The 27,788-nt window shown below is 48.8% G+C and overlaps 1 protein-coding gene across 1 annotated transcript in view; it reads right to left on the bottom strand.

Moving 5' to 3' along the window:
• The window catches only part of GALNT14 (polypeptide N-acetylgalactosaminyltransferase 14), a 105,143-nt gene that overhangs the window by 47,251 nt on the left and 30,104 nt on the right, over positions 1–27,788 (bottom strand). Inside the window, exon 2 of the mRNA XM_064446410.1 lies at positions 21,087–21,256. Within this exon, the coding sequence (XP_064302480.1) occupies positions 21,087–21,256 (170 nt within the window). The remainder of the gene's footprint in view (positions 1–21,086; positions 21,257–27,788) is intronic.

Below are 27,788 nucleotides of genomic sequence, written 5' to 3'. Positions count from 1 at the left end.
ACCAACCCCCAAAATACATCATTCAACCAATTCTAATTCTAGGTCTGTCCTCAAAGGACACCGAAGTTGCACAGCTACTCCTCATGCAGGAGAAAATTCAGTGACATTGCCCTGTGAGACAATACCCTCATTCATCTAAGTTACATCTCAGGGATGCTGAAAGCCGAGGGTTTCTGAATTACTAAACAGCACCAGGTCATGCCCTGAGCTGCTCAGCTGGGTCGCTGTGGCGCCTTGCGTCATCCAGGAACCAACTTCAACTGAGCTTTCCCAACCTGATATGAGAAAGAAGCTGCTGCTGCTTGGTGCCTGCTTTGCCACACTCAGGCTCAGCTCTCGCTTGCTTTGCAGAGCTGCAGGGACAGACTACAACGATTGCTCTCCCTGTGCTATTTATACACCATTATGTCCTAACCATTCCCAGATGCGTGTCCTTCCACCCACTTTCAGCACGGCATCAGGAGGGGTTGGGTGGAGCAAACAAGGGAAGCTATTTCTGGAAAAGAATGAAAAGAGGGCAGAAAATACAAAGTCATCAATACTTTACTTATGTTATTACAATAGTTAAGAAGCTAATAAATAAAGCTGCAGTGGATACATGCTGTATCACCCACCAGTGGGAGTGCCAGGGGTATTGCACACTGGCTGGGTCTGCCAGTGCTGTGAGAAAGGCTTCTTGTGCGTGACAACAATTTGATTTTAGAACTCCAGGTGTCTATGCACCTGATCAGCCTAATTAGACAACATGCATGAGGAAAACACTGAAACATCATATATGAGCACCTCCATGGTCACTGGCTCTGTGACTCACCCCTGACTTCTGTATAATAAGGCTCACATCCCAAAAACGTAGCACTGCCGCTATGGAGTGGACAGGGACCTGGCAGCACCCCAACCTCGCCTCGCCTCTGTGACCAGCCCTGCACCGCAGGTGGGACCCGCTGCCCCAAAACCAGCCCACAAAGGGTTAGGCTGAGCTGCTGCATCTGCCAGGGCTCCTCGGGGTCCCTGTGTGGCCCTGACTCTGTCCTTGCCCAGGTTTTTATTCCTGGGCCCTTCTTTAAGGAGCCCTCCCAAACTTTCCTCCAGTTGATCCCTTTTTTTTTTTCCTTCCCCTCTCAGTGTAACTGCAGCTTAAACATCCTGGCTCCTCAGAAGGCAGATTTCAGTTTAAGTTGTTGACTACAAGTGTTTTTTGGCACTTGCTTGGGTAATAAAAACCACAGCTTGGAAAAGCATTAAATCCAGCATGTCCAGAATTATTTTGTGTGACAATTACATCTGGGGTAATTTCAATTTAATACCTCACTGCAAGTGAAAATTGCAGCATGCAGCCCTAAAATTGCTGTAATAATGAAAATAAACCCACTAAGAGCTGCCTATGCTACCTCAGGCTGTCACTGGATAAACATTTTGTGCTGCTTATGGTATTTCATAGGTCACCCAATTGCCAACAGCAAAAAACCAAAAACAACACCCACAACATTTTCAGGAAACCAATGAAAGTTTGAGGGTATTCTTTTAGATTAAAAAAAAAAAAGTAATAACTGCATTGCTTCTATTTGCAGTGTGTTGAAACTCACTGGCTGAAGTAATTTACAGTTTCATGCTTTGAAACCTTGCAGCAGGACGGGGGAGCAATCTTAGCACAGCAAGTGCTAGCAGGAGCACTGCCAGGCTGAACTGCCTGCAACGTGGGCTGCTCCACCAGCTCACAGCATCTGGGGGGCAAAAGAAGACAGAAGCTAGTCTGGCCTGCCCTAAAAAACCTAGAGGGAGCATCCAGCTGGAGAAGCAATTACTATTTCCTCCTGCAAACCCAGAAATCAAACTCTCATTTATTGGGAAGTTTTACTCTTCTGTTTTAAGGTTATTTCCCATTCAAATTTGAAATAATTTCAGAATCAGAAAGTTATAAAAGGGGCATTCTAGCTGCAGACATCTAAGGAATCACCCTTGGAAAATCCCAGCCTGGACTGGCTGTTCGCCGTACTTCCTTCAGGGTGGAAGGAGCAGCACATCTCATCTCCTTGTTCCCAGTATGCCATTAACAGCTCAGGGATATATTATGGTGCGCCTGTTTGCGGGGACAGGGAGCAGACAGGCGGAGCCCTGTACTCATCACCGGAATTGCAAAGCCCTCCCGCAAAGTCCCAAGCTTTAGACACTCCAGGGTTCCTCACAGGCCTCTGAAGTCCCTCACTAAAGACTTTTTTCTTGGGTTGCTTTGACCCTTGTGCTCTTGGTGAATGAGGGGCTATCACACCCTGATGGCCTCTGCACGCAGCCACCCCTGCATCCCTAGAAGTCCTCCTGATGGGGCAATGCACACCCATTCCTGGGGCATGTCAACCTGTTTTAGATTTGAAATGGCAAACTTAACTCATAGTGCCCCTCACCAAACCGAAGCCCAGCTGGGAAACACTGCTACACAGCACAATGGTGAACAGAGATGGACCCTGTTCCTCGACACCTCCAGGTCCACCCCTGGGCTCATCCAGAGTGTGTTTTCTCCTTGACATCTGCCATCATGTGCCCGCAGAGCTGCACTGTGTCTCCCAAAATCTACCTCTCACACTCCCCCTCTCCTGGGTCTTGTTAACTTCCTTCAAGAGATGATTATCCCTATCCTGCTGCCCCAGCTTCCCCTGCCAGGCTTGTGTTCATTCCTCTTTTCTGCTTCGATGCCACCTCTTGCCAACAGCTCTGCTGTGAATTTTTAACGTTTTTCCATGAAGTCAAAGCTCTCCCTTACCACAGCTCACCACTTCCAAAGTGCTCTCTGCATATTTATTTTGAACAGCCAGCTTCATCAGAGCTACACCATCTTTCAACTCCCTCCTGGCTCCTCTCTTCTCCTTGGAAACACGTGGGAGAGCAGTCTCATCACCACACGTCTAAACCAAGAGTATTTGGGTTTGTTTCTACACAGTGCTAACAGGGCTCTCCCTCTCACATCTACCCAGAGGACAGGGACCTGTCATCAGAAACAGTATGGGTTCATACCACCACCAATGGACAAACCCTACAAGCACTTGTGTTTCAGATGACATTCTTTGAGTCTGACTAGCTCTCCAAGCTTGATGGTTCTCTTGAGTGAAGACATGTGCAAGAGTCACACCACAACAGTGCAAATACCATGAGTTGCATGTTATAGATTTGGATGCTCCACTGGAAGCAGAGAAGAACTTGGTGGAGAAAGGGGGAAAAACATTAAAAGTCCTTTTAGTGCACAGAAAAAGTGAACTAAATTACACAAATCTCCACAGCAACTTCTAGGAAGAGTTAATACTAACATCAAAGCTTTCAGCTCATATCCATGCTGGAAGAAGAGACCTTGCCAGCCTGGTGCACACCTCTGAAGGGACTCAGCCAGTCAGGACCAGAGCAAGTCTTTGCTCTAGCCTGGCCTTGGGCTGGACCAAGTCATCCATGCCTGGGAGAAGCCTCTACAGCTTTGCCCAGGCTATACACCAGTCAGTCAATGACTATGTCCCAGGGATCTTGATGTCATCCCAGACCCAGCTGGAGAGACAGAATGGCAGGAAAATAGAGGAGAAAGACCAGAGATACTGAAAATATGTCTGTACCTTACCAAATGGCCTGGAGCCAGTCCGCTTCTGGAAATAGGGGGAAGTCCAGGAAATAAAAACAAGGAAAGCTTTCTTTTACCATTTTTCTTTCTTATCGTGAAAACCAGCTCAGCACTCTCTGTGTTGAGCTACTTCACCTAGCTATTGTGGCCAGGCATCCTTGGTGTAGTCACTGCAATTCCTCTCTCCAGGACGCCAGAGGAAACTGGAGCAAGTCTTGACAAACAAGCAGGTGTGAAAAATTACTCCCTTGGAGGAAAATTAAAGTTACTGCTCTAGGGAGCAAAGACGACACCCACCACAGGCAAGCAAACAGTCACTAGTGGGAGGAAAGAGATTAGAGCCCCAGCTGCCTTGATGAAGCCAGTAGCAAGGGTGCCCAGGCTCTGCCTGCCTGTAGGGATGGCAGGACATGCAGGCACCTTGGTCATGCCTCTCAGCACAACCTCTCACGGTGGCATAAACCCCAGCCAGTGGGAAACCATTGTGCCTAAACCCTGTCTTGGAGCTGGAGCAAAATTACAGGTGAATTCCATTAAAATAATCTAAAAATAGGGACCATGGACATGTTGTGATTTAGAGCTATATTGCCATGTACGTGCCAACTCGTATGGAAGCTAATGAGTTCATAGAGCTTACTGCTGGACAGGACCATGCACTGTCTCACCTGATGTCTGGGAAACAGGGTCTCTGGCATTTTTCCCAGTTATCTGTGCATATCTCAGTTATCCATGCATTAAGCGCAGTGACTTGTGTCTGACAGCACAGTACCTTTCAAAAAATCAGTACTTTATGCCCTCCAGAGCCAGAAAATTCAAGAAGCGCTCTTCATGTTACAATGCATCAGACTCATACAACAATATAAACAGGATGAGACAATTCAGTATTTGCATGACCAGGGCACACAGAGGGGTCAGTGGCCTCCTTCATGACATTTACCTCCTGTTACCACCCTCAGTTCTTCTTGGCTCTTCCCAAGTCATCCTTCCTGCACGTTACCTCAATATTTTGTCACTCAGCTTTGAGAGACCTTCCCAAGATATGCCAGCATCTCCTCCTCCTTCTGTGGGTATGCATTGCACCCCATCAATCAGGATGAGGCTGCTGAACGGAGAGCTGACCATAGTCTGCCTTACTGCATGTCTCCAGCACCACCATGCACTGCCTGCACTGGCTGGCACCCAGGGCCATGCCAGGGGATGGCTGCTAGCAGTGAGCAGGCTGCTTGCACATCCTGCGCTTGGGGTTGTGCCTGAGACAAAGACCTCCTGAGAAAGCTCTGGGGTTTCCTCCATAACACTAAGAGCTTTGATGCTGACCACACCACTAGGATACAGCACAATCTGATCACAAACGTCACTGCTCGGCGCATGTATGTGACCTTTGTAACACAGTAGGAAGAGCAGTGGCTGTTGGGATTTGTTGTGGTTTAGCCCCAGTCAGCAACTAAATACCACACAGCCACTCACTCACTCACTCCCCCCAACACTGTGGGATGGGGAAGAGAATCAGAAGGGCCAAAGTAAGAAAACTCGTGGGTTGAGATAAAAAGAGTTTAATAATTAAAATAAAACAGTAATAACAATAACAATAATAATAGTAATATAATGAAAAATAAAATAACGAGAGAGAGAGAGAGAGAGATGAACCCTCGGGAGAAGGAAAAACAAAAAATCCAAACAACAAGTGATGCAACTGCTCGCCACCCGCCAACCGATGCTGACGGTCCCCAAGCCACGATTGCTGCCTGTCCCCCCGGCCGGCTCCCCCCAGTTAATATACTGGGCATGACAGGAACCCGGGTTCAGCTCAACTGCAGGTTGACCCGAGAAGGTCAGCCTTCTTGGGTTGACCAAGGACATTTTTCTACACAGCTTCTGGAAATTGAAATGGTGCTATGTTTGACTAGTGTACAATTACTATTTCCTCTAACTCACTGTCTCTTTCAGTCTCTCTCTTTCTTTCTTTTCCCTGCAAAATAGATATCTAAAAAATTAATCAAACAGCTAAATTTGAAAAAAGGAGAAAATGCAAGAAATAACCTTCCGTGTACATGACGTGCTGCTGCCTGTGAACCTCAAAATTGATGTGATGATGCATTTATAATTTATTAAACATTTGCTGGATTTTTGTCTCTGGAAAAGGGAAGGGGAAAAAAACAGAACCTACTAAAAAGCAAGGAGAGAATAGCATGGCTGCATTTAAAAACAAGTTAAACCAGATTGTGTGTCTTGATTTTCAAAGCAGCTCATGAATAATTCAGACTTCTAGGGCCCTCCACACAGACTCAGGGTCTGTCTTGCTTCTTGACTCCCCCCACCCTCTCTTCCTCAGAACTGAGGCAAAAAGAAAAAGGAGCCAACAAAAGTGAAGAAAACAAAACAAAAACAACCTTCTTTGTCTTCAGTAGAATTTTAAATTGTGGCCAAATTTCTGATGCCAGTTTTACTGGAATACCAGAGCTGACATCAAAGGTTTTCACTTGGTGAAAGCAAAAGCAAAATCTGGCACCCTGCACCTTCCTGGAAAGATCTTTAGAAGCCAGGACAAACTGGAATTATATTTCAGAGGGTCAGAACCACAGATTTAAAGATTCATTAGGGAGGACACTTTCTGACCAGAGCTTTCTGGCACCAATGGCAAATCAAAGCAGAGGAAGTGTAGAAAGTCCCCATCCCCACAACATCTCCTTAGTCATAACTGGAGAAGGAAAAGCCCAAATCTACACTGTGACAGCTCAAAAGCACTTTAAGCAAGCAGGAATCTGCAGTGTTTACAGCAAAAATCCACCCAAACGGCCCCGAAACATTGCCTGTGGTCACCCTTCTGCTACAGTTGATGGTGTAGAGCGTTAAGGTGCTAGGTAGCTGAACAAACAAACAAGAGTTTGATGGAAGAAATTGTCTCATAGCCTTAATTATCAGTAGTAGCGAGCCTTGGAAAATTAGTTCCATTGCTTACTAATACTCAACTTTGATTTCAACCTACGCAAACATACTGGGTCAATAGAAATTCTGAGACAAGCACTAAAGTTAAACAAACAACTTCATTCTGTCAGAATTACTTGGAGCAAGTTATAAAAGTAATCGATGGCACGTAATAACTATAAGACAAGTGGTCAATATGTTATAGCAGTCAAAGGCAGAGGATGGCTCTAGCAGAGTGATCAATGGCACCCCGGGAATGCCAAAGCGCTTGTGATTAAATGATGTCCATCATGAAGTCATCAGCGGACCCCCGTATGGTTCAGGAGGGTGCCACACCACTCTCTGCGATGGGCACTGAGGCAATCAAGGATTTATCTTCCCTATAAAAACCCCAGGATCCTCTCTGTCTTTTGAAGGGAAGGGGGCACATAGAGTTTATAGAGGAGACCTGATGCCTCCATGGGTTGACCGGTGTTGGCACACCCATCCTGAGGGCCATGGCTGGGGCTGTGGTCAATCCTGGTCTATCAGAGAAGCTGTTCCCCTGGTGCAGCAATCGCCACAGTGATACCACACCCTCCCACTGGCGGTTCCTGCAGCTGCCGACATGCATCGCGGCATCGCTTCCACTCCAGCACATCATTTGTTCCAGAGGAGCCCAACGTTTACTTTTCATCTGATACTCAAAATCACTTGCTTTTAAGTACAGCCTGTCATTTTTAGATGGCTAGAAGTGTCAAAACCATTTGAGATCTAAATGAAATTTTTCCTTTTCAGGATGAGAAAAACAGATCTCTTTGGCCTTAAGTTTTCCTGTATTTTTACTCTTACATTCACTGAGAGTTTTGCTTTTGGTTTATCCTGAAATTGCTAACTCCTGGCTTTTCTTTTTCTTAAATAACCAAAGAACAGAAACACAGTTATTCCCTCAGCTCTACAGAGTGCTGTTCACCCGCACAGCCCCCAAATTCAGGCTCCAGAGACGTGCCATTGACAACACTGACATAACCCAGGTGTGGGGAGCAGAGCAGATCCCACCGCCTGCTCCATCTCCATTTCCAGCTTTAGTGTCTCAAACGAAAGCAGCAGCAGCGCCTATGTCCGCATGCTGCTCACCTTGAAATGGAGTGGTTCATCTTCAGGACGCAGCGACTGGCAGGTCGTTGTCTTTTATTAAATACCCAGCTCTCCACCCTCCCCATCCCCCATCGTGACAGGGACATGCAGAAAGATCACTGTGCCACAGACAGATATCTGGGGAATGAGCTTTTATCTCTGGGTGAATGTGTCGCAGAAGTGGAGCTAATTAACTGGGGCTCTGTTTTTGAAAAAGGTTAATATTTTATCACATGTCTTCTATCTTGAGGAATAATTAGCCCTGGCAGTACTAGCTCTGCTGTTTCCCACGGGACTGAGCAAGAGACTGGAGGCTGGAGAGAGACACGTGACACTGATGGATAGACAGCTTCTCAACACTGGGCTAACAGTACATCTAACCAGCAGTTACTTCTCAACACAAACTAACCTGACATAGAATATTAACAGAGGCAAAACCCTGCTCTAAAGGCAGTACATATTCTGCTCATCCTAGTCTATCCCCTCAGGTACAGGGGATGCTTTAAACCAAGGCACTGTGACTCAGTCAAGAGGTTCACAGCTCCGGCACCAGAGCAGCAGTCCAAACCCCTTCTCCCCAGGCACTGCTGCCGGTGCCAGCTCTGGAGCAGTCTCTTCTCTCCTTGCTCCAATGCTTCGGTCTTCACAATAAGAGGGAAACCCCAAGGGCTCCCCCAACTCTTCCATCCCAACAACAAACCTGCTCTCATGGGGGGAACCGACTGCTGAAGCAAATTCCCACAGGGACTGCAGAGGAGAAACTCCCCCCATTGCTTGCACAGCAGTCCTCATCGGGGAGTACAGCACACAACCTCTCCCCATAAGACTGCTAAGAACAGGGCTGGGATGCAAGCAGAGTAAATGGACAAACTGGAAAAGGGTGAGGGAAGAGTAATTTCAGATCGACCCAGACATATTTTGTGCATGCGTTTTTCTTGGCAAAATGCAATGGACGGGTGGGTGGGGAATTTCCAAAATGAAATCAAAACTCTCAGGGGGAAACAAAACCAAAATAACTTAGGTGAAGGAAATATATCACTTCGAGAGCAGGGAGAAATATTTTTCAGCTTTTTTTCCTCTCTGAAACAGCAATTTTTGGCAAGCAAAACATCAGTCCAAACAAAAGACATGTGTTCTCCTCCAGGGAGGAGACAGCTAGGATGGAGGCTGTGCCTGCTGCTCCTGAGTGAGTTCCTAGGACTCTTGGGAGGATGCCTGTCCCGTATGGATGCTCCTCCTATCCAGCAAGGCACTGTGGGGCTGGGACAAGTGACTATTTGGAGAAACAAAACACAGCACGTAGGAAATGTAATGTTACACCATGGTGTTTGCTGGAACAGTCCAGAGTCACCCTCACTGCCAGGAGCTGGGCTTCGAGACACCAAGGTCCTATGGGCTCCCCCAGTACCGGAACTGCTGATCCCCTTTGCCCTGCAGACACCTTTTAGCTGAGAACACAGCTCAGAAATCATTTCTGCTTGCTGCGCAGACAAGTACCATAACTCACACTCCTAGCACAGCTCTTTCAGATATAACTGGCTTTGCCCTCCAGAAAAAAAATTAGTAACACAGCCACTTAACTGACATATCCTCCTGCATTCAAAACACCCGCCTATACATTTCCATCGGCTCCTCATACAGTCTAGCTCACTCCTCAACTCCTTCCCAACAGTCACCCTCATCCTTCTCACTCAAGAAAAAGAAAAGGAGGGGGAGGAATAGGACTGCAAATCCACTGCTGCAGTCTAAGTACCATCACATTTGCCATTTCCCGACAGCATCCATGACCAAGACACAAACAACCCTGCTCCTGAAGAACACTAGCCTCCCCCTGCCCCTGCCCCAGCATCCCTTCCCAGTACCATTTTTAATTAAAGCACCTCAGCCTGCCTTTCTCTAGGCAGCCCCTTGAGATACAAAACTGGGCCATCTCATGGCACATCAGATCCTGCCCCACCTGGTGGTTGCGAACATCCAGTGTCAGAGCCCATGACTCCAGGGTACAGTTCACAACCTGGGACTAGTTGAGCTGCAGTCAAAAACCTGAGGGGAGCCACTGCGCTGCCAGGGTGAGGAAGACATAACACCTCCAAAACCAACAGGGTGGCAATCCTTTCACTGTGATCCAGGTAGCCTGGCAGTAATGATTAACCTCAATTTCTGCCTGGAGTCGCTTGTTGCCTGACCTGACCCACCACCTCCAGCTTCAGGAGCAATCAGGCAAGAGCTGGAGGACACAGTGTTGTTGCAGGCTGCCACAGACATCAGAGCAAAATCTGGGGTTGTGTTGGGATCTCGGCACTTGGAAGCCCCTCTCCTCCCCAGGGAGGTCTGTGCAAGTCACACAGGGCAGTTCAGATGTCAGTGGGGCCTGGGGAAGACACTAACCCCCAGGAAAAGCACTAGAAGAGCCAACATGGACCACTGCAGAAGTCCCATCACATCTGAGGAGGGAAGAACAGGCTCTTCAAGACAAGTGAATGTTGGGATGATGGTCTGGCCAGCAGTGTTGCCCAAGGACAGTCCCCAACCCAGACACAGGCAGCCACCTTGGGGGACATGAGACCTCTCTCAGTCCTCAAGCCCACTATAATCCCATTTCATGCAGCCCCTTTTCATCACTATTTCCTTCACCCCACCCCACCATTAAAAAAAAAACAGAAAGCTTCAGAAGAGTGCATTAAATAGAAAGAGGTATTTGAAAAGAATCATTGCATTCATCAAGTTTTGTCCCCTGAAGCTACCAGCCTGTGTCTCAGAAGCCATCAGGTCTAGCTGGCCTGCTCCTCAAGACCTCCACCTCCTGGCAAGCTGTCCCACGGGCCAGCAGACCACAAACATGGGGCAGCAAACTCTACAGATGCTATCATGCATTAGGGTGGCCACAGCCATTCCCAGGATGGAGACTTGAACACACACCAGCTATTTCCCAGTACTGTGCATTTCCAACCCTGTTTGCAGCTGGTGAGTCCCCAGAGAGACCCATCACACTTCCTGCACAAGCTCTCCAGAAGCAGTAGGTACAGCTATTGGAAAAAGGCACCTTACCGACTTCCTACCAGGTGTCCCCACATCTATGTAAGAAACCAGCTCCAGCAGAAGCACAAGAAACACAGGTTTTTGTAGCACTAAAATGGTCCAATGAATATTTTTCTCCACTTTCAGGCAACGCCATGAAAGTCTGAGGGATTTTTGTCTCTGAGTGGGAGAGGGATTTTTGTCTCTGACCAAGTTTTCTCAAACCTTAGGAAAGAGAAAAGTTTAGGAGTTTTAGTTCCAGCTTGAAACAAGAAGTCAGGGTTTCTTCCCCTGCCCTGAGCAGCAGAGGTCTGGACAGATCACAGCCCTGCAATCCAGGCAGGATTTAGCCAGGACCTTCCTCTCTTCTTTGAGGAAAGGCAAAGCAGATGGCCACAGTCAGTCTTCAAGTGAGTTCAGGCATCCCTATCAGGAAACACTTCAAATTATGGATCTTATTCTCTCAGAGAAATGCACATAAACCAAGAACCTCTCTCCTGGAAGGAGTGAAGTGGTTTTGGATTTACACAAATGTGAAGGAAAAAAAATGTAGAGGTCTGTGTGCACATCATATTCCGAAATACCAGGGACTAAGGAGTGCATGGAAACATAGGGAAAACATAGGGTGCTTACAGCCCAGCCTATAAGGCTTTCTCCTTTGTTGATTTGGCTCTGGCCAGCTCACATGAGGAGACTGTATCTTTACCACAGTCTTGAATGAGTACAGTGCTAAGGCCACCACATCTCACACTGGATGCACTGCACAGGATGCACAGTGGAATTCAGGGCATGAAAAGAGCTGCAGAGCCCAAGCAGCATGAAAAGATGATCCTGGAACACTGTGGGGACTTTGCCGGAGTCTAAGCAACCCCATCACTGGCAAAGCCTTGCAATGTCAAGCCAGAAGAGATACATGAGTGCAGTAGTTGAGTGTGATAGTTAATTGCATCACTCTTGGGTGATGAACCCCAAAGAGAAGAGAGAATTCCCCTCACTGCTGTCCCACCAAGAAGGACCTGAGTCCACTGAACATATCAATGTCACCTAAGCAGCAGCACAGACTCTCGCTTGTTGATCACATGGATAAAGGCCTCCAGTCACCTCAGCAGCCCTCCATCAGGGCAACTGGACAGTGGTACACAGATTTGAAACACAGATTTGCTACCAATGTAATGATCAATCCTGGAAAAGATGGTGGGTAGCAAGGACAGGAGGCTTTAGCAAGCATGCTTCAATGTGCACCTACCCCTCCTCTCATTTAAATGCACTCACTATGGGGAGAATTAGGGCCCATAGTGTTTGCAAGATAGGAAAGATACAGGTAACGCAAGTGCTGCAAGGACAGCTATCCAAGCAATTGCAAAGCTTGTTAAGCAAATGCAGGCAGCTGGCAGAAAAGAACTACAAATTATGTGCGCTGCAATCAAAGTTTGTAAATCATGTCAGCTCTTACAAACGCTGGGCCAGGCCTGAGAGGCAGGAGCCCCAGAGGGGTCAGAGGTTTCTGCAACAAGAGAGAAGCTTAGGCCAGTTTTGTGGGTGACCCCTCTTTGAGCAGGAGGCTGGATCAGAGACCTCCTGTGGTCTCTTCCAACCTGAATTATCCTATGATTTTATGAAGTGCTTGCTTCTGATTAATAGCTGTCTTGCTTTCCTTGCTTAGCTGCCAACAATTGCAAATCTCAACAGTCCTTGTTCTCTCTGCCACCTGAAAACAATCTCTCTGGGTTTTGATCGCTTACCTGTTCCTCAAACATCCTTGAGTTTCAAGTTCAAATTCACCCAGAAGACCAAGTACAAAATGTCACTATGTGTGGTGAACACTCCAGATGGACTGAACCCACAAAGTGCAGAACTGAGCTCTTTTGAGCGAAAGACTCAGATTTTGGCCCACCTATAGTCATAGGTGGGTAAAGTTTGGCCAACAGGCACACAAAAGCCAATGCTGGCCCAGGAGCGATCGGCAACAAACTGGCCATCACAACCATGAGATGCCAGTACAGCTGTCTGACAGGGGCTGCGAGGCCAAAATAAATAGCACATGGTAGTCCAGAGGACACAGTGCACATTACTATTCAAACTACACCTCACCCTTAAGTCTTTGGCCAGATGGGACCTTCCCAGTTTGCATCCTCTAAATTGAACTTCGTGTTTCATGTTTCAGTTCATTCAAAAGTTCATTCTCCAGCAGCACGTAGGCCCAAATTGTGAGTGACAGCAGGTCTAAACTCTAGCACAAAGTTATAGGTAGTGGGTTTTGATAAGGGGAGCTCTATACTGGGTCTTTTGTAGGCAGACAGCAAATTTTCCCAGCTAGGAGAACTGGCTGCACTTGTAACCAACCTGCATAGCAAAGGTCTGAATTTCTGGAGGGCTGAAGAGCTTGAAAACAGGATAACTATGACGAGAAGAGATAATAATGACGGTTCCCTAAAAAATAAAATAAATCCCAGCATCACGTGATGATCCCATCTTACATAGATGGTATGGCTGGATCTCAAACGGTTGATCAGTGGTTGGTGATAGTGTGTGGAGAGAGAGCTGGCTGCTCAAAGCCATGTGTCTCACTGACTTTCAGCTGCCCAACTGCAACAGGAGAAGCTACAAAACATAGTAATATACTTTCTTTCACACCACCAACCTGGGCTAGCTATTTCAACCATTGCCAAAGGGTTACCAGGTTGCACAGAAGCACCATGAGTGATTCCCTCTCTTAAGACGTTGCCCAGCCTGTGAAAGTTTCAAACTTACACCACAATAGCCGATGGATGGCAGAAACAAAACTTGGCCTCTTCAGGCGGTTCCAGTTTATCCCCAAGACACACACCAACCCCTGCTCTGCTTGATGAACTCATATCTTCATCCCCAGAGATTTCAGCCTAAGGAGGTGATGGAAAAACACGGTGTTGAGCACTAACCCCTTGGGGTCTGGTGTCCAAGAGATGAAAGCAATCACCCTGTTTTCTAATGGAGATACTTTCATCTCAATGTGTTTTCCACTGTTCATTTCTGTAACTGCTCGCCTGCAGGGTCATGCTGTGCTCTTGCCTGTAGTCAGGAATAAGAATGAGATCAAGACCAAAGGCAGGGTGATCCCAGATCTGCTGGCAAGAGATCCAGAGACAGCCCTCATCTGTACAGGCTTTTGCCCAAATGTGATAAATGTTATTTTGTAATGAAATCACGAATGACCTGGCTTTGCCCAGAGAACAGCATAACAGCTGGAATAACAGATCAAGAGACAGAAAAGTCTTTGGGATATTGCTGGCAGTCATGCAGCAGCTAATAACAAACCACAAAAGCAAGAAAAGACCTGTACCCCCTTGCATTCAGCCCCCTCCAACCTATGCGAGGTGCTGCCAGCCCGCTCTCCCTGAGGCATCATGCACCATTCTCCCAGGGGAGCACCCACACAGGGACCCCCCAGCCCACACAAGAGGTTGCAGGACAAAGCAAAGCCTCCAGCATGCACACGTGGCCACACAGTCTTCTGGATTTCACTAATGCTGAGTCCAGAGACGTGGCAACATTTGAGTGCTCCATCTCCCCCATCCTCCTCGCCTGACCCCCTCTTCTGCGGGCCAGACAGGCTTAGCCTGCACAGCTCCATCTGTCCTCATGGACAGAGACCTATCTGCCCCCACCACATGCAAGGCACCTCTGCTCAGACATGCCCCACTCCCTGCTGTCCCACCACCCCTCTGCCACAAGCAGAAGCACTCAGCAGCATCAGCCGCAGGGAGATCTCATGTACACACACACACCTGTACCCACGCCACTTCTTGCCCAGGTCTACAACAGAGCGCAACCAGAGTCAGCAACTAACAAGACACTCCCTGAATAAGCAAATTTTAAAAATAACAGAATCCCTCGGGACTTAGTCTGAATCATGCAGGAAACTGGATTAGCCTAGCTACAATCCAGAGGCCACAGTGAGAAATGTATGCAGTCAGCAAAGGGAAGGGCAACAGTAGACAAGAAAAACTTCTAGGTTCAGTTCCACTTTCGACTGTTTGAGGTCCATCCAGGTAATGTCCCAGCAAACCTTCCCTCGAATTCAAAGCAAGTTTGGCCACCTGCTAGGTACTTACCTGCTTCTGCAGGTCTAATGCTCAGGTACTGCTGAGGATGGCAGAGCGGAACCCCACCTCTGTCCTGCTTGTGGAATAAAATGGGCTTTTCTACACATCATAGAATCACAGAATGGTAGGGGTTGAAAGGGACCCCTGGAGATCATCTTGTCCAACCTCCCGGCTTGAGCAGGGACCCCTGCAGCAGGGAGCACAGGAACACATCCAGGCGGGTTTTGAATGTCTCCAGGGAAGAAGACTCCACAAGGTCCCTGGGCAGCCTGTTCCGCTGCTCTGTCACGCGCACAGTAAATAATTTTTTTCTCTTGTTTAGCTGGAACTTCCTGTGTTTCAATTTGTGCCCGTTGCCCCTTGTCCTGTTGTCCGGCACAATCCTCTTGACATACACCCTTCAAATATTTATAAGCATTGGTAAGATCCCCCCCTCAGTCTTCTCTTCTCCAGGCTGAACAAACCCAGGTCTCAGCCTTTCCTCACAAGAGAGATGCTCCAATCCCCTGATCAGCTTCGTAGCTCTCCACTAAACTGGGGAGCCCAGAACTGGATGTAGTCCTCCAGTTGAGGCCTCACTAAGGCAGAGTAGAGGGGAAGGATAACCTCCCTTGACCTGCTGGCCACACTCCTTTTAATGCACCCCAGGATGCCATTGGCCTTCTTGGCCACAAAAGCACTTTGCTGGCTCAGGGTCAGCCTGATGTCCACCATCACTCCCAGGTTCTTCTCAGCAGAGCTACTTTCCAGCAGGCCAACCCCCAGCCTGTATTGGTGCATGGGGTTGTTCCTCCCCAGGTGCAGGACCTTACACTTCCTTTGTTGAATTTCATCAGGTTCCCCTTGGCCCAGCTCTCCAGCCTGTCCAGGTCTCATTGGATGGCAGCACAGCCTTCTGGTGTATCAGCCACTTCTCCCAGTTTTGTATCATCAGCAGACTTGCTGAGGGTACACTCTGTCCCTTCGTCCAGGTCATTGATGAATATGTTGAACAGGACTGGACCCAGTACAGACCCCTGGGGAACACCGCTAGTTACAGGCCTCCAACCAGACTCTGCACCACTGATCATGACCCTTGAGAACATGTTGTTCTCCAAACATTAAGTTCCTCCTTTGGGGACTCTCAAGAAACCAGGCAAGGAAGATAAGATGCCTAAATCTCTATGTGGGGTACAAAATGCATTTCTAGCTCCTGAGACCCAGTGTTCACCTCGATTCATCTCAAAGTGGTTTTGGTCTAGCAGGCAGTAAAGTTGAAAGAAGACAAGGCAATGTCAGAAGTCCAAGGGGATCATAAACATGCTAAGCCAAAGGCAATGCATCAAAATATACTTTTCTCCTCTTCAACTCTTCAATTCCAAGAAGATATTACAATATTCTCAGTGCACTTGACTGCTTGCCACTCCTAGGATGCAATCATCATCTCAGGCAAAAACAGAACCACTTCAAAACCCGCATGCAATACAGCTGCCCTCACGCAGTCTGCACGTGGACATCTACATATGTTTTCACGTGCTGTGTGCCAAACGTATTCACACAGGACACAGAGACACATGGAAGGTGTGCAGCAGCAGAGATGTATGCTCAGCCCTACATGCCCTACACAGGTACCACACGTGGCAGAGGTAGGAAAATCCTTGGGACAGCGTATTTGTCCTGGTAATCCCCATCCACAGCAGAGTCAGGTATTTTCAATTACCCCAACTAGAGCTGCTCCAACGTAGTGCTGATCATGCAGCCTCTGCACCCTTGGGATGCACACTGCAATTAATGGGTCAAAATAATGCTGCAGCATGCAGTGCTTCAGGGCTGAAATCCTGAGTTTTCTGCACCTTGAGAATTCAAGACAGCAGCTCTTTGCCCCAGGGGAATGTCACAAGCATCACCTCTTCCTGTCCCTCTGTGAACAGTCCCTACGAGCAGAGCCACCAGCCCTGGGCAGCTCTCCTACCCAATGGACACTCTCCAGCTGGTACTACACTGTTGTTTGAGTCAGGAGACCTGAATGAAATTTTATGGTGTGTGCTGTTCCCTGCAAAGGCAACATGACAGACTACAAGGGCAGAGCTTTTCTAGGGGACACAAGTTGGTGTGACGAGGCCCCTGGGCTGCCAGGATGCTCTCATCTTCAGCAGACAATGTGATGCCTAATCTTCATATCTGCCAGTATCCTTACCAGCCTCGTGTTTCAATCACGATTTTAGCAGATGCTTTCTCTCTCTCAGACACACACATATGCACACAAATGCACCCCCTCAAGCAGCTGTAAAATTCAAGCTTAACTGGGTAGGTAGGGCCCCTTGTAAAGCACTCAGGACTCAGTGAGAGACAGAGCTTCAAAAATTTGCAGGATTACTGCTTTATGCCAGGATTTGAGAGGGCTCCATCCCTAGCCTCCTTGCTCTAGCAGCTCTTGTGACAGCACTACTAAACTCAAATCCGCGCTGCAAGACAAATAGAGGAAAACAGGCAGCAGGGAATGCCTGAGGCTACCTGTGATAGCCAGAGAAGTCGGCTGGAGGCTCTTACCTCTCCTCCACCCACTACCTTTTCATCTACTCTCCTCGTCCCCGATTTCACCTCTCTGCTTCGCCACCGTCAGCAAGCACAATCCCCAGCTCAGCTTGGTGCTGGCCACAACTCATGGTCCCAGCTAAGCCTTGCAGCCACAACAGCATCTGCACATCTATTAAACACAATGGAGCATTTGAGAGGTAGAGGTCAGCCTAAGCAGCATATGGAGCAACCACGTGGCGAATACCAGCCTCCCCAGGAGCTGTCTGCCACAGATGGAAAAAGCCCAGGAGCCATCACAACGAAATCTTCTGGCTGGGGGGTGATGCATCCTCCCTGTCAGCTTTCCAAGCCGCTGAGCAGTACGGGAGACCTCAGCTCCTCTCCCTCCATGTGCACACCTGGCACTGACTCACTCGGTGCCGTTTTGGTCCTGTGGTTTGCCAGTGGGAGTTGAAGAAAGTGGGATGTGGTGATGAGGTAACCCCAATGGCGTGTGGCTACCATGGCGGAGGGGGACTAGCCACCCATTCCAGCGGCATGAGATGGCTGTGCATGATGTAGATGCGCCACCTAGATCTGGAACCAGCCTGCTGCTGTGGTCACAAGGATTTTTTAACCTTGACTCTTGGTGGGGATGTGATACACCACCAGAGGACCATACATGGTCTTCTGGAGAAGGACATCCCTTCACATAGTCCGAGGGATTAGTTAATGTGCAACCAGGAATGCAGTTAACAGCAGGCAGATGCAGGTGGGTCACCAGGAGCAATGCTCCAGCTGTGAGATCTCCCAGGCCAAGGGACATGATGTAGTTGTCAGAAGCCATGGCATTTCCCTGGATGAAACCACCCATAAACCAAGAACAGGCTCGCAGCCCCATGCTGGCTAGAGGCAGGCAAGGGGAGCCACCACAATCTCTCCAGCTCCAATTCCTTATAGCACTGAGATTCTTTTCCAGCTGAAACTGTTCCACTAGTTGCAACTTAAAAAACAAAATCAATCCAGCAAACATTGCTAAGCAACTGACTGTCAGTGCCACATCCCACCCTGCTGAAAGTATTTGCCCTCTCCTTGACCTTCTGGCAAGGAGCTTGCTGCTCAGCCCTTGCCAGATTTTGTATATCCAGCTATTGTTGGCAAGTCCAGATGCTTGGCTGGATTAGCAAAGAAAACTCCAGGAAATCTTCTGCAACCATCCTGGTGAAAAACACCCCACAGAGAGGCTGTAAGGAGCAGCAGTCCCACATCGCAGGCACTAGGATCAGGACTATGAGGTGCTGGTCTCGAGGAATTACCATGGTTTGCAAGTCTGTGTGTCTTGGTGCAGCCATGTGTTGTACAGAGGTGATAAGAGATGGAGAGTAAACCTGCTGAAAACCTGGTTGCAGAGCAGAGCAAGCTGCTTCGGGCAACAACATCTGGCTGAGAGGCTGAAGGAGAGCCTGCTTGCCCATAGGGACATGCTCAAGAGTTGGGTAAGACCCTCTGCAAAGTCTCCTGCCCCTCATGCGAACTTTCTTTGGGAATAGCAGCTGGCCAGGAGCACCTTGGCATGGCTCCTGCCATGGTGGTGCCCCTTGGTGTGGGGCCTGTGCCAGGATGCACCTTTCCCCAAGGTCAGCTGAAGCAGAATCAAAGTCTGACTCTTTGGGTTCACTTTCATACAAGCAAGCCTGAGCACTTCCAGTCTGGCTTGCACAAAGCAGCCTGAGCCAGGTTTGCCATTGAAACCAAGTTTCTCTCTAAGCACAGCCCCTTGGCAGGCCACAAAGCGTGAGCCCTGGGGGTCTCCCATCCCTCACACAAGCCTGGTCTCCTGTACCTAGCTCTCCCCTCTGCAAGATGGACCTCTCTTAATCAGCCCCAGGCTGGACTCTCTTTACATGTTCTGGCACAGCCACCAGCAATTTCTCCCTGCTCCAAGAGCAGGCCATGCTCATCCACACTTTCCCACGCAGCTTCACTGAGTAATTCAGGACCTACTCCCAGGTTGCACAGTAGTGCAAGAGCATCACCTGCAGCAGCTCCCTTAACACCTGTGCCGTGAGCAAGGATTTCTTTCCAGAGAGGGCTTTGCAAACTCTGCACCTTCCTCTCCCCCTCAACCACCATGCCCGGACCCTTCTCCCTCCATCCCACCCATCAGTGCCTGCCTCTCCCAGGTCTCCCAGCAGCCCCATTTCCTCCGCGGCAGCTCTAATGCCCGGCTAATGGTGCATCATCCGCAGCATTGTTCCGACATATTCAATAAATCAGAATCCAATTACCGGGTTAAGGAAATTGGAAGCAAATGCAATTAGCCCTAGCCCCTCCCACATGCTGTGCCCTCGCTTCCTCCTTAATGAGAACTTTTCTTTCACAGGAGCACTCAGCACCGCATCCGCCCACCCAGGAACAAGGTGGCTGCCACTGCGCAGCAGGGGTACAGCGAGGGGGCAGCCGAGTCAATCTTCCATTTTAATAGGGCAGATGGTTAATATCCCTGGCATTAATTCTCTCCAGGAATAGCACACTTGCTCTCTGCTCAGCTATTACAGGCATCCGTCAGGGCTGACAGTTCCTCTCCAGAGAAAGGAGCATCTGGTCCTTACCACGAAAAGAAGCTAAAAAAATATATAAATAAAAACACACCATTGCTTGCTATAGGGCTGGAGAATTGGCACTGTTTCAGTATTTCAGCCTAAGTGCTGCATTTGGACTGGAATAGGGGAAATTCAGAGTTGGCTCAGATGGTGGGTATTGGGTTGCTCCAAATGATAGAACTTGGGCAGCAAGGCTTGGGTTCAGCATAGGGCTCCCACCAGAGCAGGGCTTCCCCCAAAAGTGCTCCAAGGAGAAGGCAGGAGAGGACAGCTACTGCCAGTGGGCTGTGACTTAATGCCAGGCACAGCTCCTTGGGAAGGGCTTGCACCAGCTGTGGGCTAGGGATTGCCGGCAGGGGCCAGGCATATACTGTGTTCTCTGAGGACAAGGAGGAAAAATCCATTGAGGGAACCCTGGGGGCATTTCCTACCCCAGTGGGACACCCTGGCATCACTCTGTCCAGCAGACTATCAATTAACCCCACTGACCATCAACAACCTGCAGCCATGAAGGGCAGCTCTTCCCCAATGAGTTTGGAGAGGCAATCAGAGGGAGGCTACAGCTGCACTCACAGCAAGCAAGGGTGCACCGAAACTCCCACCCTGCCCTTCCCACACTGACAGCAGCTAGGAAGCATGGGTCCCTCAAGGCAACCCTCGCTGCAATCTTGCCTCCCTCAAGAGGTCCTTTGGGAGCCAAAGGATATTTTTGACCCGATGGTGCTGGAGCTGCTAGTAACCCAACTAGTTTTTACTTTCCTCTCCCCCTCCCTCAGCAACAGTCCCTATTCCCCACAGTAACTCCTCTCTCTCCAGAGCAAAATAAGTGCTCAACAATTATTTTATACCCATTGCACCATCTCATTGCATCCTCTGCAAAGCAAGAGTTCCCAGCACCAGTGAAGACTCTGCCCACTGTGGGGATGCACTCTCACACACCCATTACTTTTCTCAAGGGGGAAAAAAAAAGGCTTTTAATTTCTTTCCCTATGGTCCTGGAATAATTTATACAGGTTTTCATTAATAGGTTTAGGACTGCCAGAAATGCCAAGAAATCAAGTAAAGCAAAAGATTCAATCCTAAAAATACAACCCAGGCAGAACCAATCCCAAACACACCTGTTGGGCATGGGTGAAGGGCCCAGAACCTCCTAGCATGCCAAAACCACTGCCCTGAAGAAGAAAGGGACTATTCACCCATACAATGAAGTTTCATGAGGAAGACCAGAAGAAATCGGGGGGGAAGCAGAACCTGTGATGGCGGGTGTCACGGACGGCACGGTCACTGGGGATCCTCTCGCTCTCCCGCTGGTTAAAGGCATGGAGCCGGTATGGGTCCTCGCCGCCCTTCCACCTCCGGACACTCAGGTACCTCCGCTCTTCAAACTGATCCCAAAGGTCGTCCCAGTCCATGTCCGAGCCCTGTGCATACAAAGTTAGCCCCGTTAGAGAGAGGAGAGACCAGAGGACACCTGACCCCACTCCAGACATCCTCCCGAGCCCTGCCAGAGGTCAGCCAGCCCTGCAGCACGGGCAAGCATCACAAGAGCAGGCTAACAAGGAGTCACATTAGGTCTTCAAGGTTTTTTTTTTTCCTTAGGTCTTGAAACAGCGTCAAAGAGAGCCTGCCAATTTGAATTTAAAATTACTAATTTGAAACCAAATTCAGGCCTCTGGTGGATCCCCCTCTCAAACAGCACAGTCTCAAGAAAGATAAAAGCACGATGCTCTTGTTAGGGTTTTACTTTCTCTCCAGCCAAAAAACCAAAGGTATTTTACACCACATGCCCCATTACCCCTGTAACCTTTCAAGCAGGAAAGGACCATCAGATAGGACCAGTTTTTCAAGCCCAATCCCACATTTCCACAGCTGTACCCTGGCCCCAGGGCTGGCTCCAGCAACAGGACCCTGGAAGAAGGGGGCCATCATCCTCCCAGCCCAATTTTGATCCATCTTTGCCACAAGTCTCCCACCAAGGACTTCAGCCCTACTACAGGGAGAAGAGTGGGCAAGCATGTGCCCGTGTGGACCCCCGCCCCCAAAAGGATGGAGGAGCTGCATTTCAGGGTTACCCAACAGCCCCGACAGCCATCAGCACGTTTAAGCATCCCTTGGCAGCCTGGTGCCATCAGGGGGTTTAAGCATCCCTCAGCAGCATGCTGCTGTCATAAGGTTTAAGCATCCCTCAGCAGTCCGGTGCAGGAGCCAGAGAGGACAATGCAGCACCGATAAGATCTCGTTACAGCAGCACAACCTCTTTGATCTCAGCCTACATGTAACACGGAGAGATGCAAACATTTACAGATATCTCAGCCCTGAAGAAAATTGTGATCTTATCCAGTAATTGATCTTTTCTTCTTCATTTCTTTTTTTTTCCCCTCCTCAGTTCACACCATCTCAAAGCCGATTTTGCCTGCTAATAGCGCAAAATTAAGCTTTTGAAATGGGTGATTTTTATCCCGTAATTGATTTTACTCGCATCTGGCAGCATGTTTTCTCTAGTTGTAGGAAGGGGAAGAAGGAGTACCGGCTCCTGCAAGTGAACTGTGGCAGGACCAAACCGGGTACCTCCAGCCACATGATGCCCCACACCACCCTGGATCACAGTGACACAAGCACCCCCAAAATGCCAACAGTGCTCAGGGATGTAGGGGCTTCCAGATACAGGTTCGTATTCCTCCTCCCCTGGTGTGACCCCATGGCTTTCTCAGGAGCTCCTCCAGCACCTACCCCAGTGCAGGAAAGATCAGAAGAAACCGCTGAGCCACCAGCCCTACTGGGAGAAAGTTATTCAGAACGGGGTGAAAATTATTCAAGGCTGGGAGAAAGTTATAAAACCAGTAAGGTCATTGCAGGAGGTTTAAAGGAGGATGTATGTAACCCACCTGCGGGCTTTCAGGAGGAGCAACATACACAGGGTGATAAATATTGTTTATGTTTTTTCTAAGGCATCTTGCAAAACATGTTCACCGCCCCAGTAAAAGATCAGGGAAAAGTGAGCCAATTGCATCTCAGAGACACCAACGGCCTGACGTTTATAAGATTTCATGATGACCCTGGGGGGCCTGGCACCGCTAAAACAACTGCTGCAGAGTTGCAGTCCCTAAATTTTAATGCTGTGAAGAAAAGAAAAAGTTGGTTTTATCAAACTTAGTAAGAAGAGAAATGGCTTTTAAAAGCAGCCACAAAGCACTTAAGGCTGTTAGATGTGTGTGTATATATACTTTTTTTTTTTAAAGTCAGTTAAACCCAGTAGCCTTGGATTAACTAGAAGGGTGCAGTTGAACAAGCATCCGACGGCTCGAGCAGTAGGGCAGTTGTGGCTTCAGGAAAACTGGAGCTTCTGCACATGCTGCAAGAGCAGCAAGGCTCAAGCCAGGCCAGCAGAAGCAAGGGGTCAGCATGCAGGAGGCTCCTGGCATGTGCGTCAAGGTCTGGGACAGTATTTCCCCAGCACCTGTCTAACCCCACTACCTTCCTGTTACTGGGGGATCCCAGTGGTAAATGGATAGATGGGCAAATACAAGTGCCTTATCCCATGGCATTTGCTTCTCATCCTGCCCTGGATGTACCCTGCACCCAAGGGTTGCATTCCTGGTTCACACCACAGTGAACAACTAATACCCCTGTGAAATCTCCACCTGAAAGGCATCAGCTCACCTTGATTCACCCAGGCTTTCCTTTCTGGTTTGAGGAAAGCTATCAGTAGGATGGTTCCTAAATATCAGGTAGCCAAATACACATCTGAGATGAAGAGCAAATAGATGCCAAATGGAGATTAAAGAGTTATTTTAGCCACTATCTGGCCACAAAACAAGCCCACGGATTGGGTTAACTTTCTCAGCCAGAAGTAGATACCCAGGTTTGGTCATTTGCTTTCAACCCATATCTCCTGTCCAAATCTTCTGGGTGTTCTTCAGCTTTCCATCCCAAGATTCCCTGCAAGGGTAACAGAAATCAGAGCAGGATGCTAAGGCACACGCACTCGCTGACCTCTGCAAAAAAATACCTGTGCAAAGCGGTGAGGCAGCAGCCTCAGATGAAAAGCTCCCAGCTACGCAAGCAGAGGGAGGCAGGAGACGTCCCCAACCTGCATGCAGGGACTTGCCTGCTTCTTGGTGCCTGATCAGGGATGGGGAAAGTGACTTAAAGCGTAAGGAGAAATCCCCTTCGCTCACCCAGGGACAGCACATCAGTTACAGGTTACTGGATAAGGTCTTCATTGTAATATTTCCGCCATGTATTATCACCTCTTCCTCACAGCAGAATTCTGTCTTGGGAGTTATTTAACTGATGTGCAGAAATCTAAATTTAATTTATTATGATCTAACTCACTTTAGAAGCCAAATTACCCTGCACTAGAAAAGGATCAAGTCAATACTCCACTTGCCTTTCTATTTATCTTCTACAGGGCTTCTCTCTCCAAGCTTCATATTCATTTTCTCTCATGTACCAGTAATAAATTTCCATTTTTTTTCTTGAAATTAGGTAATTTCTCTTTCAACATTGCAGTTTAATGGCTGGTATTAATTATAGGAAACACAGTCAATGCTTAAAAGATTTTGAGAGACTCAGTGAGTCTGCAGGAAAGAGAGGGCAAAAAATATCCAAAGGGGTAGCCAGCCACTCTTGGCAAACGAGTGCTCCCTCTTCCGACACTGCATGGGGGCGGGGGGGTCCCCAGTGGGGTCAACAAGAGGGACACCACCACCCCCAGCCCAGGTAAAGAGACATGGACAAAATTCACTGTGGAGAGGAGCTCCCATCTCATGCCAGCACCCAGCCGAGAGCAGGGCTCGCAGAGAGTCTTCTGCTTTGCCAGCTCACTAAAAGCACCCCCCAAAACCACTAAAGGCATCCTCCCAAAACTGCCTGCCATCTCACCAGCAAAGGGCAAACAGCAAACCCCTAGAGAAAGCACAGAGGCAGCTTTTCACCACAACTGTACATTAAAGATCGAAAGCCTCTCTGCGCAAAGACGTAATTCATCATCTGCCTCTTAAATCACGGCTCAGAAACAAAAAAGGGGAAAAAATATTAAAAAAAAGTGGTGCTGTGGGGGGAGAGCAGGTCATTAGCAGTAAAACTACAATTTTCTGGCAACTGCTAATGCCTTGTTTATGTGGATTTCTGCAAATATGGCATTTTAATGGCATAATAATTGTGTGATTACAGTACAGCAGAGATCGCTGGAGCAGGAAGGAGGAACAAGCGACCCAGCTGGCTGCTGCTGCAGACCTGCAGCGTCCCCACAGGATCCTCTGCCCCCTCCTGCGCCCTCACCGCGATGGGAGGTCAGAGCAGGCTGGACACCAGGGAGGGGGCTGACATGTTGTGGCTGCACCTCGGCTGCAGTGAGGCGGCCTGGTGGGGAAAGGGAATTTTGGGTGACAAGACTGGCCTAAGAAGAGCTGGCAGTGACCAGGGACAGGCAGGTCACACTGGTCCCCAGGGCCAGCCTCCAGGAAGAAAATTAGTGGGTGGCACAAGCCAAGAATGGACTCTTACTCACTTTCTTCTTTTGTGGCATTGTTTCAAAATAGGGAACTTAAGCATCTGCTAAAATAAAAGCCAGTTTCCTCTTGGGGCTATTGTGTGTTACTGTTAGATCAAGGTGAATTGCACTGGCACCATCCACCTCCTTTCAGGAAGCAGCAAACCCAAGACAGCCCAGTGGGCAGGCAGAGCTGCCAGCGTTAGCTGGGGAACCCCAAGTTTTGCCCAGGTGAAGGGGTTTTGCCTGTGCAGGTGCACTGACAACCCCAAGGGGATCTAGCAGTTGCCAAATGTGCCACTACAAACCCTTGGCCCTGCCCTGCACCCAGCTTTCCCTGGAAAATCTCATTCCTACATAATCCCTCTACTGAGCATTCACTGCTGAGCTTCCATCCTGCCTTTCCTGGGACTAAGGCATTTAAAAAAAAACAGAAGAGGAGTTGGGAAATAAAAAATAAATTTAAAAAAACCCACCACATCATCACAAGCTCCAATAAACATGTGAAAACTCCAGAAACTTGGATGCCACACAGCATATCACTGCCCGGCCACGCTCAGTGGCTCCTCTGCCTGCAGACGGTTGGAGCATGCGTGTATATTCACCGCAGCTCAGGGGCACTGGAGGTGGAGGGCAATCTTTCAGCAGGAATTGCAACCAGGCATTATACAAATGAGATTTAAATGTCTTGATCAAGCGCAGGGCCCCTGCAAGAGGTTCAATTATAGAGCTGTTACCAGCCGAGGCACTAATGCCATCTGAAAGGATTATAATACTTCAAACAGGGTAGGGTTCATCCCACCTCATCCCACCGTGACAGCGCACTTTCCCCAGAGGTGATGCAGCCCTGCTTCTTTCCTACCACCTCCATCCCCTTCCCTGTCGCCCCAAACAGCCCAATGGAGCACTGAGGTACAAGATCCTTCAGTCAAGCTTTGGCATAGTTTTCCCAATGCCAGATCCCAGTGGCTTGGCTTAGCCCTGTGTGTGCATTACTGTGCATCCCAATAGCCTCATCCCCAAGATACAAGGGGGACACAGACAGAGCACCATGGCCATGGTCTTTGCCCTGCCCAGAGAGTACATGGTGGTGCCAAAAACAGGCTGCGGATTTCCTGAGACCAGGCTTCATACCCATCCTGTAGCACCATCCTCCAGTGCTGCGGGTACGGCTCAGGCAGGGAACTGGGACAGACCCCCAAAGGGTCACGTCCACACCCCTTTCTCTTATCCCCCTTCCCCAAACCACACAGCCCCCCAGTCAAGCACTTAAATACAAACTTAAGCAACTCCAGACATTTGGAAGAAGCCCACAGAAATCCCTGTTTAAATGCTTGAGGTTACACACTTGCTTAAGTGCTTCATTGGCTCAGTGCCTCTTCTCCAGCTTTGTGCTGACACCAACCATGCATTGGAAATAGAGGTAGCTCTGGGCCCTGGCTATCATCTGCCCTTGACTAGTCTCCTGCCCCATGGGGGTTTTAGCTCCAGTTACTTTATTTGAGGCCTGTGAAGCTCCTCTTCCTCTTGCACCGGTACCTAGGCTCAATACGCAGGTGTACCTCGGTGGCATCTCCTCTGGGACTCATGGGGATGCACAGCAGACCCATGTCTGTCATGATCCCACCCTGCCCCAAGAATGATTGGCAGCTCCCACTGCATGGAGGTGATTTACTGCCTCTCAAAGGAGACCTGCAGATCTAAGCCTGCTCTGACCCCACTTGCTGGGGGAAGAAAGAACAAAATTAAAAAAAAAAATCAAATAAAACATTAATACAGATACCTAATTAAAGCAAAGCACTTCTCCAGCAAAGCCTGTCCTACAGCTGAGGTCCCTGGAGAAGCTCTGAGCAGCATTCACCATTAAGCTTCCTGCTGCCGCTGACCTTTCCCTGCTCATGTACATCCTCAGGCACACTGCTCCTGCTTCAAAGGATGGAGCGTCGCCTCCTCTTTGCTAGCTCAGCAGGGAACATGAGTCCCTGAGGACTTCCCAGCAAGCATCCCACTTTCTCATTTGGCCCTGAGGCCAAGGCCATGTTACCACCACCTCTGCCCAATGCCCAGTTTTCTTTACCTGTTTCTGTCCAACCTGCCCTCTAACACCCACTCCTGCATGGGCAGTGTCTGGACCTCTCCTGTGTCGCACACATGTGTTTACACAATCAAGACACCTACTGCATGAGGCAACAGAACTGATAAAGGCTGGAATGTGACCATGGAAGAAGACTTGACCTCCAGGAACTGGGAGAAGACTTGACCTTCAAGAACTATGGCTGCAACTGCTGCCTGGATGGAAACAGGCCCATTCAGGCTCTGGAGAAGGCTCTCCAGTCTTCCCGTGTCTTCTCTGTGAACATCCCCATGCTCAACTAGCATCAGCACAGGCTGCTGGCCACTGATACAGTGCAAAGAGTCATCCAGGGCTAGGGCAGCTGGGCCATCATTAAGTTAATCGC

The sequence above is a fragment of the Phalacrocorax carbo genome, chromosome 3 (assembly GCF_963921805.1).
Source record: "Phalacrocorax carbo chromosome 3, bPhaCar2.1, whole genome shotgun sequence".
Classification (NCBI taxonomy): Eukaryota; Metazoa; Chordata; class Aves; order Suliformes; family Phalacrocoracidae; genus Phalacrocorax; species Phalacrocorax carbo.
This window is presented reverse-complemented; position numbering and strand designations above follow the sequence as displayed.